The sequence below is a fragment of the Leptonychotes weddellii genome, chromosome 9 (assembly GCF_054177405.1).
Source record: "Leptonychotes weddellii isolate Sample4059 chromosome 9, ASM5417740v2, whole genome shotgun sequence".
Lineage (NCBI taxonomy): Eukaryota > Metazoa > Chordata > Mammalia > Carnivora > Phocidae > Leptonychotes > Leptonychotes weddellii.
This window is the reverse complement of record NC_138377.1, coordinates 31437478-31449382: the sequence shown is the minus strand read 5'-3', so window position 1 is coordinate 31449382 and position 11905 is coordinate 31437478. Positions and strand designations below refer to the sequence as shown.

Here is an 11905-nt window from a genome sequence, read left to right as displayed (position 1 = left end):
ACAACACTCAGTTTGTTTCCTGAGATTAAGAATTCCTCATATCAGTGAGGTCATATGATACATGTCTTTCTCTGTTTGACTTATTTCACTCAGCATAACACCCTCCAGTTCCATCCACGTCGTTGCAAATGGCAAGATCTCATTCCTTTTGATGGCTGCATAATATTCCATCGTATATATTTACCACATCTTCTTTATCCATTCATCTGTCGCTGGACATCTTGGCTCTTTCCACAGTTTGTCTATTGTGGACATTGCTACTGTAAACATTGGGGTGCACGTACCCCTTCAGATCCCTACATTTGTATCTTTGGGGTAAATACCCAGTAGTGCAATGTATGGTAGCTCTATTTTCAACTTTTTGAGGAACCTGCATCCTGTTTTCCAGAGTGGCTGCACCAGCTTGCATTCCCACCAACAGTGTAGGAGGGCTCCCCTTTCTCCGCATCCCCGCCAACATCTGTCGTTTCCTGACTTGTTAATTTTAGCCATTCTGACTGGTGTGAGGTGGTATCTCATTGAGGTTTTGATTTGGATAGAAATCTTTATATAATAAGCCCTAAGTAAACTCTGAAGGTAGTGATGTCAGCCAGTAATACATTAAAATATCTTCCTGTAAATTTCCTTCATATACAATCAATAATTGGAGTATGCAGTTTTTACATTACAGTACATTGGAACTCATACTGAGACTGGCAGTTATGTTTCTAATTCAGACATTAAAAACTTTAAAATAGCACCTTTTTAGGATTTCTAATTAAAGGTTAACAGTTTTTTGATGAAAGGGTGCATTCTTTTAATTATTTTTCTACTTAGTTGCTAGAAATAAGAATCTGAAATCTCCTGTTAAGTTTATTTCTCCTGTTTACACATTCCTGAAAATATGCAGTTTATCTTCCATAGAAAGGAAAACCTTTTGGTACTGGTGTATTCATGCAGAACACAGTGTATCTGAGAATCATTATAAATAAAATGAAACCTGTCCTTATGCCTATTATATATACAAGTCTATATTCCCAGTAGGATTCTGATGGCAATTACTGTCTCATTAGTGAACAGTAAAAGAAAAATTGTTGTATTAACACAACCTACCACTGTGAAGAAGAAAAGAATTACTCCACAACCAAGAGATTCATATATATTAACATCATTAGCAATATTGTATGGATTTTGAAATATTGTTGTGCTATTTTAAGTGAAATTACAAATAAAATCCATCAGTTTATTGGAATCATCTTAGCATTAATCTACAGAAGTAAGCATAAATTTCAAGAGGCATTCAGCCCTCCCTTTGTAAGTTTTAGCCGTACTTAGATCATCAGACCAAATGCTGACTGTATCCTTATTGCTTCTCTACCCTAAAGCTAATTCTGGGCATCATGATTCTGCTAATTGGAGCTGTGTGCTTGTGTGCTTTGCTTATCGAAGCTTTATAGGAAAATGTAGATCTGAAGAGGATTTGAGTTGGGTAGACTAGGTGGTATTTAAAGGAGAATTTTGGCTATTGAATTCTTAGTGTTTAATTTTAAATTTTGAGTGATTTAATTAAAGTACTTGAGAATTTAACTTTCAGGTCTTTCCTAAATTAAAATTATTATTTAAAGAATTATTTTGTGCATATATTTTGTGCCTGTATGTAGAAATGGAAAAACACGTACAAATGTAAAAAGTGGGCCCTAAAGTTGATGTAAATCAATGTTAAATTTTTTGTAAGTTGCATTTTGTTTAAATATATTATGTTCCTGACACTACCTTTTAGTATATGTTAAATAATACTATTTTACTGAAAACAAAAATGGAAAGGTACCCAAGGTACCCCAGTCAATTTCTTTTGCTATCTAAAGCAGAAGTTCTAAGGAACTTGGGATGTAACTTCACAGGGTAGTAATTTAACTTGAGGCAGCTGTATCAGAATGCAGTGAAACAATAATGAGCAAAGCATAGCCAGACACTAGAAAAATAACCCTAAAGTTACGAATGTACAAGTAGAGAGGATTTGTGTGTATGTGGAATATGCCATCTTACTGATAATATTCAAGATTTTTAAGTATAAGAATTAAAATTAAAACAGACTTTTGTGTTTGCCTCTGGTGATTTTTACATTACACAAAAATCCTCATTGCATTTTTACCCTTGCCCGAATATAGTGTATAGGTTGTCTCTGGACTAAAAGTCTGTGTTCTCTGAGAAATCAATTAGAGGTTGAGTTGATCAGTGTTTTTGTTCAGCTTTCCCTATGAATCACTTTTGTCAATTTTTAGTTCAGAAAGACATCAATTATAGGTAACAAATTTATGGGCTTTTGTTTTTTCGAAAGGGTTTTTTTTTTTTTTTTCTTAAAACTTTGTTCTGATAGAAACGCTGATCCTCTTTTTTTCCCCCTTTCTAAATCAGTTTTATTGTGACATAATTTATATACAATAAAATGTATGTATTTTAGTCTATGTTTCTATGAGTTTTGACAAATGCTTGCAGTTTTGTTACCACCACCACAATCAAGATACAGAACATTGCTACTACCCTGAGAAATTTCCTCATGCTCCTTTGTAGTCAGCACCTTCCCAACCCCAGTCCTTGGCTGTCATTAGGTCTGTTTCCTGTACCTATAATTTTGCCTTTTCCAGAATTTTGTGTAAATGCAATCATTATATTATGTAGCTTTTTGAGTGTGGTTTCTTTCACTTGGCATAATGCATCTGAGATTCACCACGTTGTTCTGTGTATTGGTAGTTGATTCTTCTTATTGCTAAGTAATATCTCACTGTATGGATATACCACTGATAGTTTATCCATTCACCAGTTGAAGGACATTTGGGTTGTTTACTTGTTTTGGTGATTATGCATAAAGCCACTACAAACATTAACATGCATGTTTTTGCAGAAACATGTTTTCATTGCTTTTGGATTAAATATCTAGAGCTGGATTTGTGGGTCATGTGTTGAGTGTCTCTTTAATTTATAAGACACTGCCAAACTAGATTTTCAAGTGATGGTTTCTTTCTAGCAATTGCATATCACCATACTTCCTAGTAATACAGTCAAATTTACCTGCTGCTTTTGACATCATTGATCATGAGTTGACTGTGGCCTCTTTCAAATAGAGGAAAATTAACAGTTTAGAGTGATTATTTTTGTCATTGTGATTTTATTATTTGTGTAATAGTATGGGTTCAGTGCTTGGATTTACAGCTGTACATATCTGTCCCTGAACCTCTGTGGATATCATGGAAAATTCTGCCTTATCACCATCTTAGGTTGCCCAGAGACATATTTAACTTAATCACTGTTGCTTTGGTTCTTTTTGCATTTCTTATATTGCCAGACACCAATGTTTATGAAGTAGTTCCTGGAGCTACTTCTTTTCTGATTTTAAATTATAGCAATTATTAAACTTCAGACTGAATGACAGGAGGGCTTACATGGCTGATGAACTATTTCTCAATTTAGTTGACTGAAATTACTGAGAAATTATCTGGTGAAGCAGCACATCTCATTGCTCTGGCCTGGTCTGCATCATCTCATTATCAGTAATATATAAAACGCTTTGGTAAGACTGAGGTGAGATATTTCCCAAATGATAAATGATACTTATGGCTAATTATGCTGATTGTTTGATACTCTGTATAGGGGATTATGTAGCAAAGGAAAGGACTTCGACTCAGATAAGGAGTGCAATATCTGGTTATAGGGAAGATTAGTAGCTTAATAGCTTATAGATTTATTTGATCAGAATTGCTGATCATAGCTATTATAGCACAATAGCTTGTGTTTTCACTCTCTTTATAAGGTAGATGCTACTAGACTGTCTTTGAAAGGTCAAAGAGTTGATATTTCCATTCTTGAAAAGTTAAGTTTTGTGAACCTTCAAAGCTGTTCTTGTTTTTTATTTCATACACACACACAGAGGAGGGAATGAAGGAAGACCTTAAGTTCTTTGAGATGTGACCCGATTGAGAATTACATTAAACTGGAATGTAGATCACTCTTTCTTCAGTTTTTAATTCCTTTAGACAAAATGTTTGTGTATGATTGTCTTTCTCCTAAGGAATCCAGGCTTATTTTTAAGTGGTACGAGAACATTCTCCCAATATCCATGGACAGAGGGAACATTGTCATATGAAATTGTCCTTATTCTTCTTATCATTTAGTCTCTATCAGCCAGATCATGATCCTCCATCTTCAGTAAGGAAACATCCTCCTCTAAAATAAAGTTTGCACTGGAAGGAGAATCTAAAGGTAGAAAAGGTGTCTCATCTAATTGCTCTGATTCTGCTTTGCCTGCCCCCAACCTTACATCTCCTTGGGTGTGGTTGATTTGACACTCTCAAATAAATAAATAAATAAATAAACCTTAAAAAAAAAACTGAGAAAATAAACTTCCAGCTGAGCCCTGTAACACCATTATAGTCTAAGATTTCTCATGTATTTCCATGATCAGCTCACACAATATATGGGTGGTGACATTTCCCCTAGTAAAACTATAAAAGAGTACTGTAGGCTACATAATAATCTATAGGGGCCTCAGTTTTATTATCTGAAAAAAACTTAAAAGTTGAACCTCTGTCTGTTGTGTAAGACTGTAAGTTAATTTCTCAAGGAGGCAGTAAGTTGTAGGTTTGGTGTTTCCAACTACAGTTACTCTTTTTCATAAAATATTTTGAAAATGTTTTGACTCTTCAGTTAGAATAATATAAAAATAAAACATCACATAATCAACTGTTGCCCTGTTTAAAGAAGGGCAAACATGGCAACAGTCAAGGTGCAAAGTGTTCTGTGCACTAATGTTGACACATTAAGCAAACGCCTACAATCCTTCACAGATGACCCACTGTTGGATGAATATTTTAAATTATGGCTATTATTTTTAACTTTTATTTGTACATTAATAGTTTTGCTTTATTCAAAGATGCTAGCTGTTATTAGATACTCTCTGCTAATTGTGTGTAGTTTTAATGGTTTTCTATGATAATAAATAAGACTTTGGTTTTTCCTGTGGGGGTGCCATTGGTTTGTTATTAAATGGTTTAGCAACTAGTAACAGAGAATTGAGACTATGCCATGTATTCCTAGGTAAATCACAATTGTTAAAGGCTGGTTTCATTATCTCTTAAATGAGTTCTCACTAATTAATCCCCTTCTTCAGAGTGCTATAAGGCACAGGACATTGGATCATTTTTCTGACTGGCCTTCAGTACCATGTATTACTTTCACCCACACCCAGTGGATATTTTCTCTTAGTTGTAGAATTATTAGTAGGTACTCTTCATATACAAGGTAAAAGCTCTGAGACAACTCTGAGGCATTGGAGTATAAATAGCAATGTGTAGTCCGTTCAGGCTACTATAACAAAAATACCAAAAACTGTGTAGCTTATAAACAACAGAAACATTTCTCACAGTTCTGGAGCCAGGGAAGTCCAAGATCAAGTCCAGATTTGGTGTCTGGTGAGGACCTGCTTTCTTGTTCATGGACAGCACCTTCTCACTGTGTCCTCACATGGTGGAAGGGGCTAAGGAGTTCTGTGGAGTCTTTTATAAGAGCACTAATCCCATTCATAAGGGTTCTACCCTCATGACCTAATAAGCACCTCCCAAAGATCCAACTTTGGGCTATACCCTGTTTTTGTGAATAAAGTTTTATTGGAAAACAGGCACATGCATGCATTTACTTACTCTCTTTGGCAGCTTTCCTGCTACAAAAGCAAAAGAGGCCCACAAAGCCTGAAATATTTACTATCAGGCCCCTTATAGAAAAATGTTTGCTGAACCTTGGTTTGGAAATTGTTTAAGAGTTATGTCAGAATTTTCCTGTCATCTTTTATTCCAACCACTCAGAGTGTTTATGTATGAAGAGATAAGAGGGGTAAAGAAATGACAGAACAAAAATGTAGTATTCAAGTACTGGCACCAACTTATTTCTCTCCCTTATGTTAATTTACCTATTTCTTTGCTATGGGTTTCCACTTCCCCCTGATACCTGTAGTTCTCTGTGTTGGGAAATAAGTGCAGCTGACTGGCCTGTGGGAAAACAGTATATTTTTCTCAATGGTGGAAATTTACTGTAGGAACGAATCTTGGATGTTAGGGACTAATTGTTGAATTTCACAGTCTTAATAGAAAATAAAGAATGAGAACCAGCATCAGTGAGCATCAATCTTTATGAAGAATTTGATTCTCTTCTTATGATTTTGTGTAATCCTATGATGAAGTACAAGTAAGTTAAACTTCCAAATGTTGTTTGTTTTATAGGTCTATAATGACGGATCTATACTACCTCAGTCAAACAGATGGAGCGGGTGATTGGCGGGAAAAAGAGGCCAAAGATCTGACAGAGCTGGTCCAGCGGAGAATAACATACCTTCAGGTAAGAAAACTAGGTAAAGAAAGAAACATAAATGAAAAAAGAAGGAAAATCATAATAAGACTAAGAGTTGCTGTTGGTTTTTAGTCTTCCTAGCCCTTTTTTTTTTTTAAGTATTTACTCATTTTACATATTTGTTCAGAAAGATGCTGTATTATGTCTTCAGTGCAATACAAAGATGTCTAAAACAAAGCCTCTGCTTTAAAGGAGCTACTTCTTACACACACACACACACACACACACACACACACACAACAATGCAAAGTAGGAAGGGGTACATTTTACGTGAGACATACAGATGAAATGCTCATTGAAGGAAGAAATGTCAGGGATAGCTTTGTGGAAAAGGTTTTTGAATTGAGCTGAAAAGGACAATTGGATAGGATTTAGACACACCGAAATGGAAAAGAGTGTACTAGCTGGAGCCTATGATATGAATAATGGTCCATAGTTGGGAAAGAGCAGGACAGGAACCCATTGAGTAATGGGACATTTTAATTTGTCTGGAATTTTGGGTTGTGTAAACAGGTGGGGTGTAAAATAAGCTGGAAAAGGTAGGTTTGGGAGCCAGATTGCAGAGGTCCTTGGGTGCAGGTTAAGCTTTATGGTGCATAAGCAGCAAGTGGTTGCTAAAAGATTTTGTTTCATAAACATCATTATAACAGCAAACAGCCACAAGTCCCAGGCCCTTTTACATTTATTCTCGTCTTTTTTTTGTGTTTTCTTCTAACTCTTATTACTCTGCATACTCAATCTTACATATTTGTAAGAACAGAATTGATTTACTTTTTAAATTCTGGTTTTTTGCTTAATATGTCATAAGCTTTTTTCTATTTTGGAGCCACATCCCACTTTTGAAAGATTTTTACACTCAAGAGCAGCATGATGAGGGTGGTACTATTAATCTGTATTATTTTGGCTGAACTGGATTAGTATTGGAAGAGACTAGAAGCAAGGAAACCATTTAGAAGGTGAGGACCACCCTGCAGGTGAGAAATATGGAGGTATGTGGCAGTTTGCATTGGAAGTGAAGAGACAAAGTTGAGAGAGACTGGGAAGGTGGAACTGATAGGCCCTTCCAAGTGGGTGAAACAGCTCAAGTGACCAGGATGATAGGTGCATTGTTATCTGACAGGGAACTTAAAGAAAGAATAGTGTTGGGGTAAACAATGAGTTAGAAGTAACTTCATTCAAAATGCTGGAAGTTGAAAACCATGCCCATCCTTTTCTAATACTATCAATGGTATATTTTCTGTGTACAGTCACTCTGCTTTCCTTCTAAGGTTAAAGTGTCTTGTAAAATTAAAATAATAACAGTGACCTAATTCTCTATATTTCAAGGTGCACATTTTCCTACACTTAAATAGGAAAAAATAGAAAATGGAGTGTTTAAAGAGATCATTAAAAACCAAACTGATTGGGCGCCTGGGTGGCTCAGTTGGTTGAGCAACTGCCTTCGGCTCAGGTCATGGTCCTGGAGTCCCGGGATCGAGTCCCACATCGGGCTCCCTGCTCAGCAGGGAGTCTGCTTCTTCCTCTGACCCTCCCCCCTCTCATGTGCTCTCTCTCTCTCTCAAATAAATAAATAAAATCTTTAAAAAAACAAAAAAAAAACAAACTGATTTCGGCATGCTATCTTGGTCTCATACTCCCATGACCATTCATCAGAGGTGTCTGCAGAATGAGAAACACTTGCCTCCTATAGGGAAGAGGTAATTATCTCCTATCAACTAGAACCTCATTCAATGGACTATAAACAGCTGGTGGTACAGAACTATCATCCTCATTTAAAATGGAAATAACTATGGTTTCTGAGTTCCTTCCATTTCCACATATTCATTAGATTTTTATTCAACAAAAGTTATATTTAAACTATGATTTGGTCATAGTTCAGCTCCACATACTGTAACAAGTACCTGCCACCTGCTTTAGTTTATTTTTTCTTCTTGGCCAAGTGCTTTTACTTATAGTGCAAATTTGATCCTCTATGTGCTGATTTTTCTGGTTCTGTGTTAGAGAATTTCACTTGTAAATCATGCTAATGATTTAAAACCATGTTGGCTTTTTTAATCTTTTAGACCATAGCAAAACAGCATTTCAGTTGGACCTTACTTTCAGTTTCAAATATTGCTATTTAACAGATGCTTACTTCCATGCTTTTCTTTTTTTTTCCACTGAAAAAGAAAAAGTGGTTTTTAATATTCAAGAAGATGAGCAAAATCTCAGTAGGCAAAAAGATATTTCAGAAAAATATTTTTCTTTAATTATTTAATGTATTCATGATCATTTTTGCCATCTAGTCCAAAAGTTCTCTGAAGTCAGGAACTATATTTTTAACATATTATTTGTTAGAGATTAACAATGGCAGTCACTCACTCTTTACCTTCTTTGGATAGAAGTGAATAAGAGTCCTTTCTCCCATTGCAACAAAATTAAACACATACAGGTAAGGAATGCTTTCTCTGACTGGAGCTTTTATTCCCAGCTTAGAAAAGTACAACAGCTACTTTAAAAAGAATGATTTGTTACTGGTTTAACTAAATGGATTAGGGAGTTTAATGAGATGAGGTGAGCTATTTATACACATTTTTAAGAGTGATTACATTTTTTCCTGTTTTAACTTTTCTTGGTATTCAAATGTATTGGTGTTCCCAAATCATTACTTTAAGTGAAATATTGTAAAAAGGCTATTTAATTAACTTAAATTCTGAGAGACTTCAACAGGCTTAGAAACTGAGTAGTATACTAGAAAATAAATCTGTAAAGGGAGATAAGGAAAAAAATCTTTGACCCTTAATACCTGTATTCTACATAAAAATAAGCAGTGCATATAACTTAATGGAGATTTTAGAAGGCTCTCCTTGTTTGGCCTATCAGGCAGCAGTTATATAAAGAATGATAGGGGCGCCTGGGTGGCTCAGTTGGTTAAGCGACTGCCTTCAGCTCAGGTCATGATCCTGGAGTCCCTGGATCGAGTCCCGCATTGGGCTCCCTGCTCGGCAGGGAGTCTGCTTCTCCCTCTGACCCTCCCCCCTCTCATGTACTCTCTCTCATTCTCTCTCTCTCAAATAAATAAATAAAATCTTAAAAAAAAAAAAAAAGAATGATAATAATTTGTAGCTAACTAGGAAATAATAGGGAAAAGATACAATAAAAGAAAATGTTTTTAATAGTTTAAATCTGTTCAGGAGATTTTAGTCATTTAAATACCTTATTGTGTTCCCAATAAATAATTCAGATGATTTTATAATTACTTTAGTGATTGGTTTGGACAGTTGAAAACATTTTCAGTTTTACTAAATTTTTACTCATTCTGATGAAATTTATTATCAGTTCTTACTATTACCAACAAGCAGTTTTCTAAACTCTAATTTATTTAAGGTATAGTGCAAGACCTGGTCAAAGAAAACAACCTAGATTAAACCCTTGTCTTAATCCATAATCGGTTTCATTTTAAATCTAAGCCTTTTTGCAACTCTCCAATGCTTTGAATTGAGCAAATATCATTATGTCTCATGAAAATCCTGCTTGACTTAGTCATATAGCTCAGTCAAGTTTAGTCTCAATGTTAGATATTCATTCATTTATTCTATACCATGGTTTTATTTGGGAGAAGCAATTTCATAAAAGTTACTAGAAAGTAAAAAAATACATATGCCAACTAGACTTCAGTGAGACAAAGTTCCATGGTTGTCTTAGTTAAAATTATTTTCTCTTTAGAGTTGAAGGAGTTATGGAGTGGTATAAAAAGGCTAAACTGACTAAAAGATTATAATAATCTTATTGAAGACAACTTTGGGTATCCTGTTAGGCTCAAGTAGAATGGAGCAAGTAATTCTCTTAAGGTCTTAGTCTTCTCTATGTTTACCTGAAAGGTTCTGTATCCATAAAGTAAACATAATATTGGGTTGTTTTAAATACCATTTTGTGCTGGTCTTTACTAGTGTGCTATGTAAATCATAACATATTGAGAAAGTGCTGTTTTTTATATTTTGAAATCTAATTTCGGATATCAACTCCAGGCGTGTTTTAAAAACTACACATTGCTGATATTTTCATCACGAGTCCACATTTTGCCATAATATAAGTCATTTTTCTAGACTTTTGATTGACATGGAAGAGATTCTGTTTTCATTACTGTTATTATAATTTACTTTGTGGCTTCTAATCAGCTCATATTAAATTCTAATCAGCTCATATTAAACAAACAATGGAAGAGATCACAAATGCCTTAGTTTCTTGTTTGGAACAGTTTGAAGTTGGCAACCACAGTGGTGAGAGCTGCTAGTTAGGGCATATAGCTTATGGCAAAAGGCATTTCCCAGTTTACTTGAAATTATCTGTCTTCTGGTTCAGGATAATTTTTTTTCTACCTAGACCCAAAGTTGACTATTTAAGCAATATTGAGCCCATTTTCAGTGTAATCTAAGTAAAGCATATAAAAAATAACAATAGTAAAAGATGTTTTTGGGGGGCATTGCTTGTTTATGTTGTGAATAGGACTTTACTAACCTACCAGTTTCCAGTAAATTTTCCTTGTTTTCATAGAAAAGTAAAAGATGTGCAAATGGAGAACAAGTATTTTACTTTTTAAAGGAAGATAGAGATTTGTTTTTTCCATTCAAAAACAACAGACTGGCTAGAGATACAGCAATTTCTCTTTTCCTCTGTGGATTCCAGCAATTGTAGGTGGTCTACAAAATGGAAAGTGTCCAGGTCACACTAGGAATGCATTGTTGAGGCTATTAAACATGTATTTCAGATTGTGAAGAGACCCTAACTCCAACACAGGATGTAGACACATTTTTCTTTGACAGGACAAATTCTTTAAAATAGATTTAAGGCTAGAATATAACTATAAACTTCATTTGTCTGTTGGTGTACTGATCATGAGATCAAACCCATCATGAGGTGTCCTCAGAGTTGTGAAGTGTGTTCTAATGAGTGATTCAGACAATAATTACATTTCTGCCCAACAAGGATGAAAACCAAAATAAAGTCAGAGGTAGTAATACTTGTAACTCATTAGGCAAAGTCATTAGCTTAGCTGTATTAAGATGTTAATTAAATATGTAAAACAACTGGAGTAGGGACAAACTTTTAGGACCTTTCCCTGTTTGAAAGAAATTATTAGTTTGAGAAGAGATCAAATAGAGAAAAGTAGACAGTTTCTTAGAACTAAGACTTATGAGTATACTGAGAAGGAGACTATCTTCCTCAAGAACAAAAATATAAACAGTTTTGATGAGGAAAGAACAAGAAGTGGTAAGTAGATACAGTGTCAGGAGTAGCTTTCATGAAATGAAAGAGGGGATTGTTATACTAGAAGTTGATGAAGGACAAAGGTGGTGATAAGAAAAAAAAGAAAATTTATTAAAGGTAGTTTTCTAAGCATTATTAAAAACCACATTATCTTGAATTCTTATAGATTTTACAGAGCCCTTGCATGTGGGAGCATAGGTGTGATTGAATTGTTTGTTTTGTTCACTTATTCAACAAGTATTTGGATGTACTGGACATTAGGTATGTTACTAAGGATTTAATG

General features: G+C 34.8%; 1 protein-coding gene across 1 annotated transcript in view; it reads left to right on the top strand.

The window, feature by feature from the left end:
• The window catches only part of FUT8 (fucosyltransferase 8), a 259999-nt gene that overhangs the window by 202854 nt on the left and 45240 nt on the right, over positions 1-11905 (top strand). The window contains exon 7 of the mRNA XM_081829752.1: positions 6249-6363. Within this exon, the coding sequence (XP_081685878.1) occupies positions 6249-6363 (115 nt within the window). The remainder of the gene's footprint in view (positions 1-6248; positions 6364-11905) is intronic.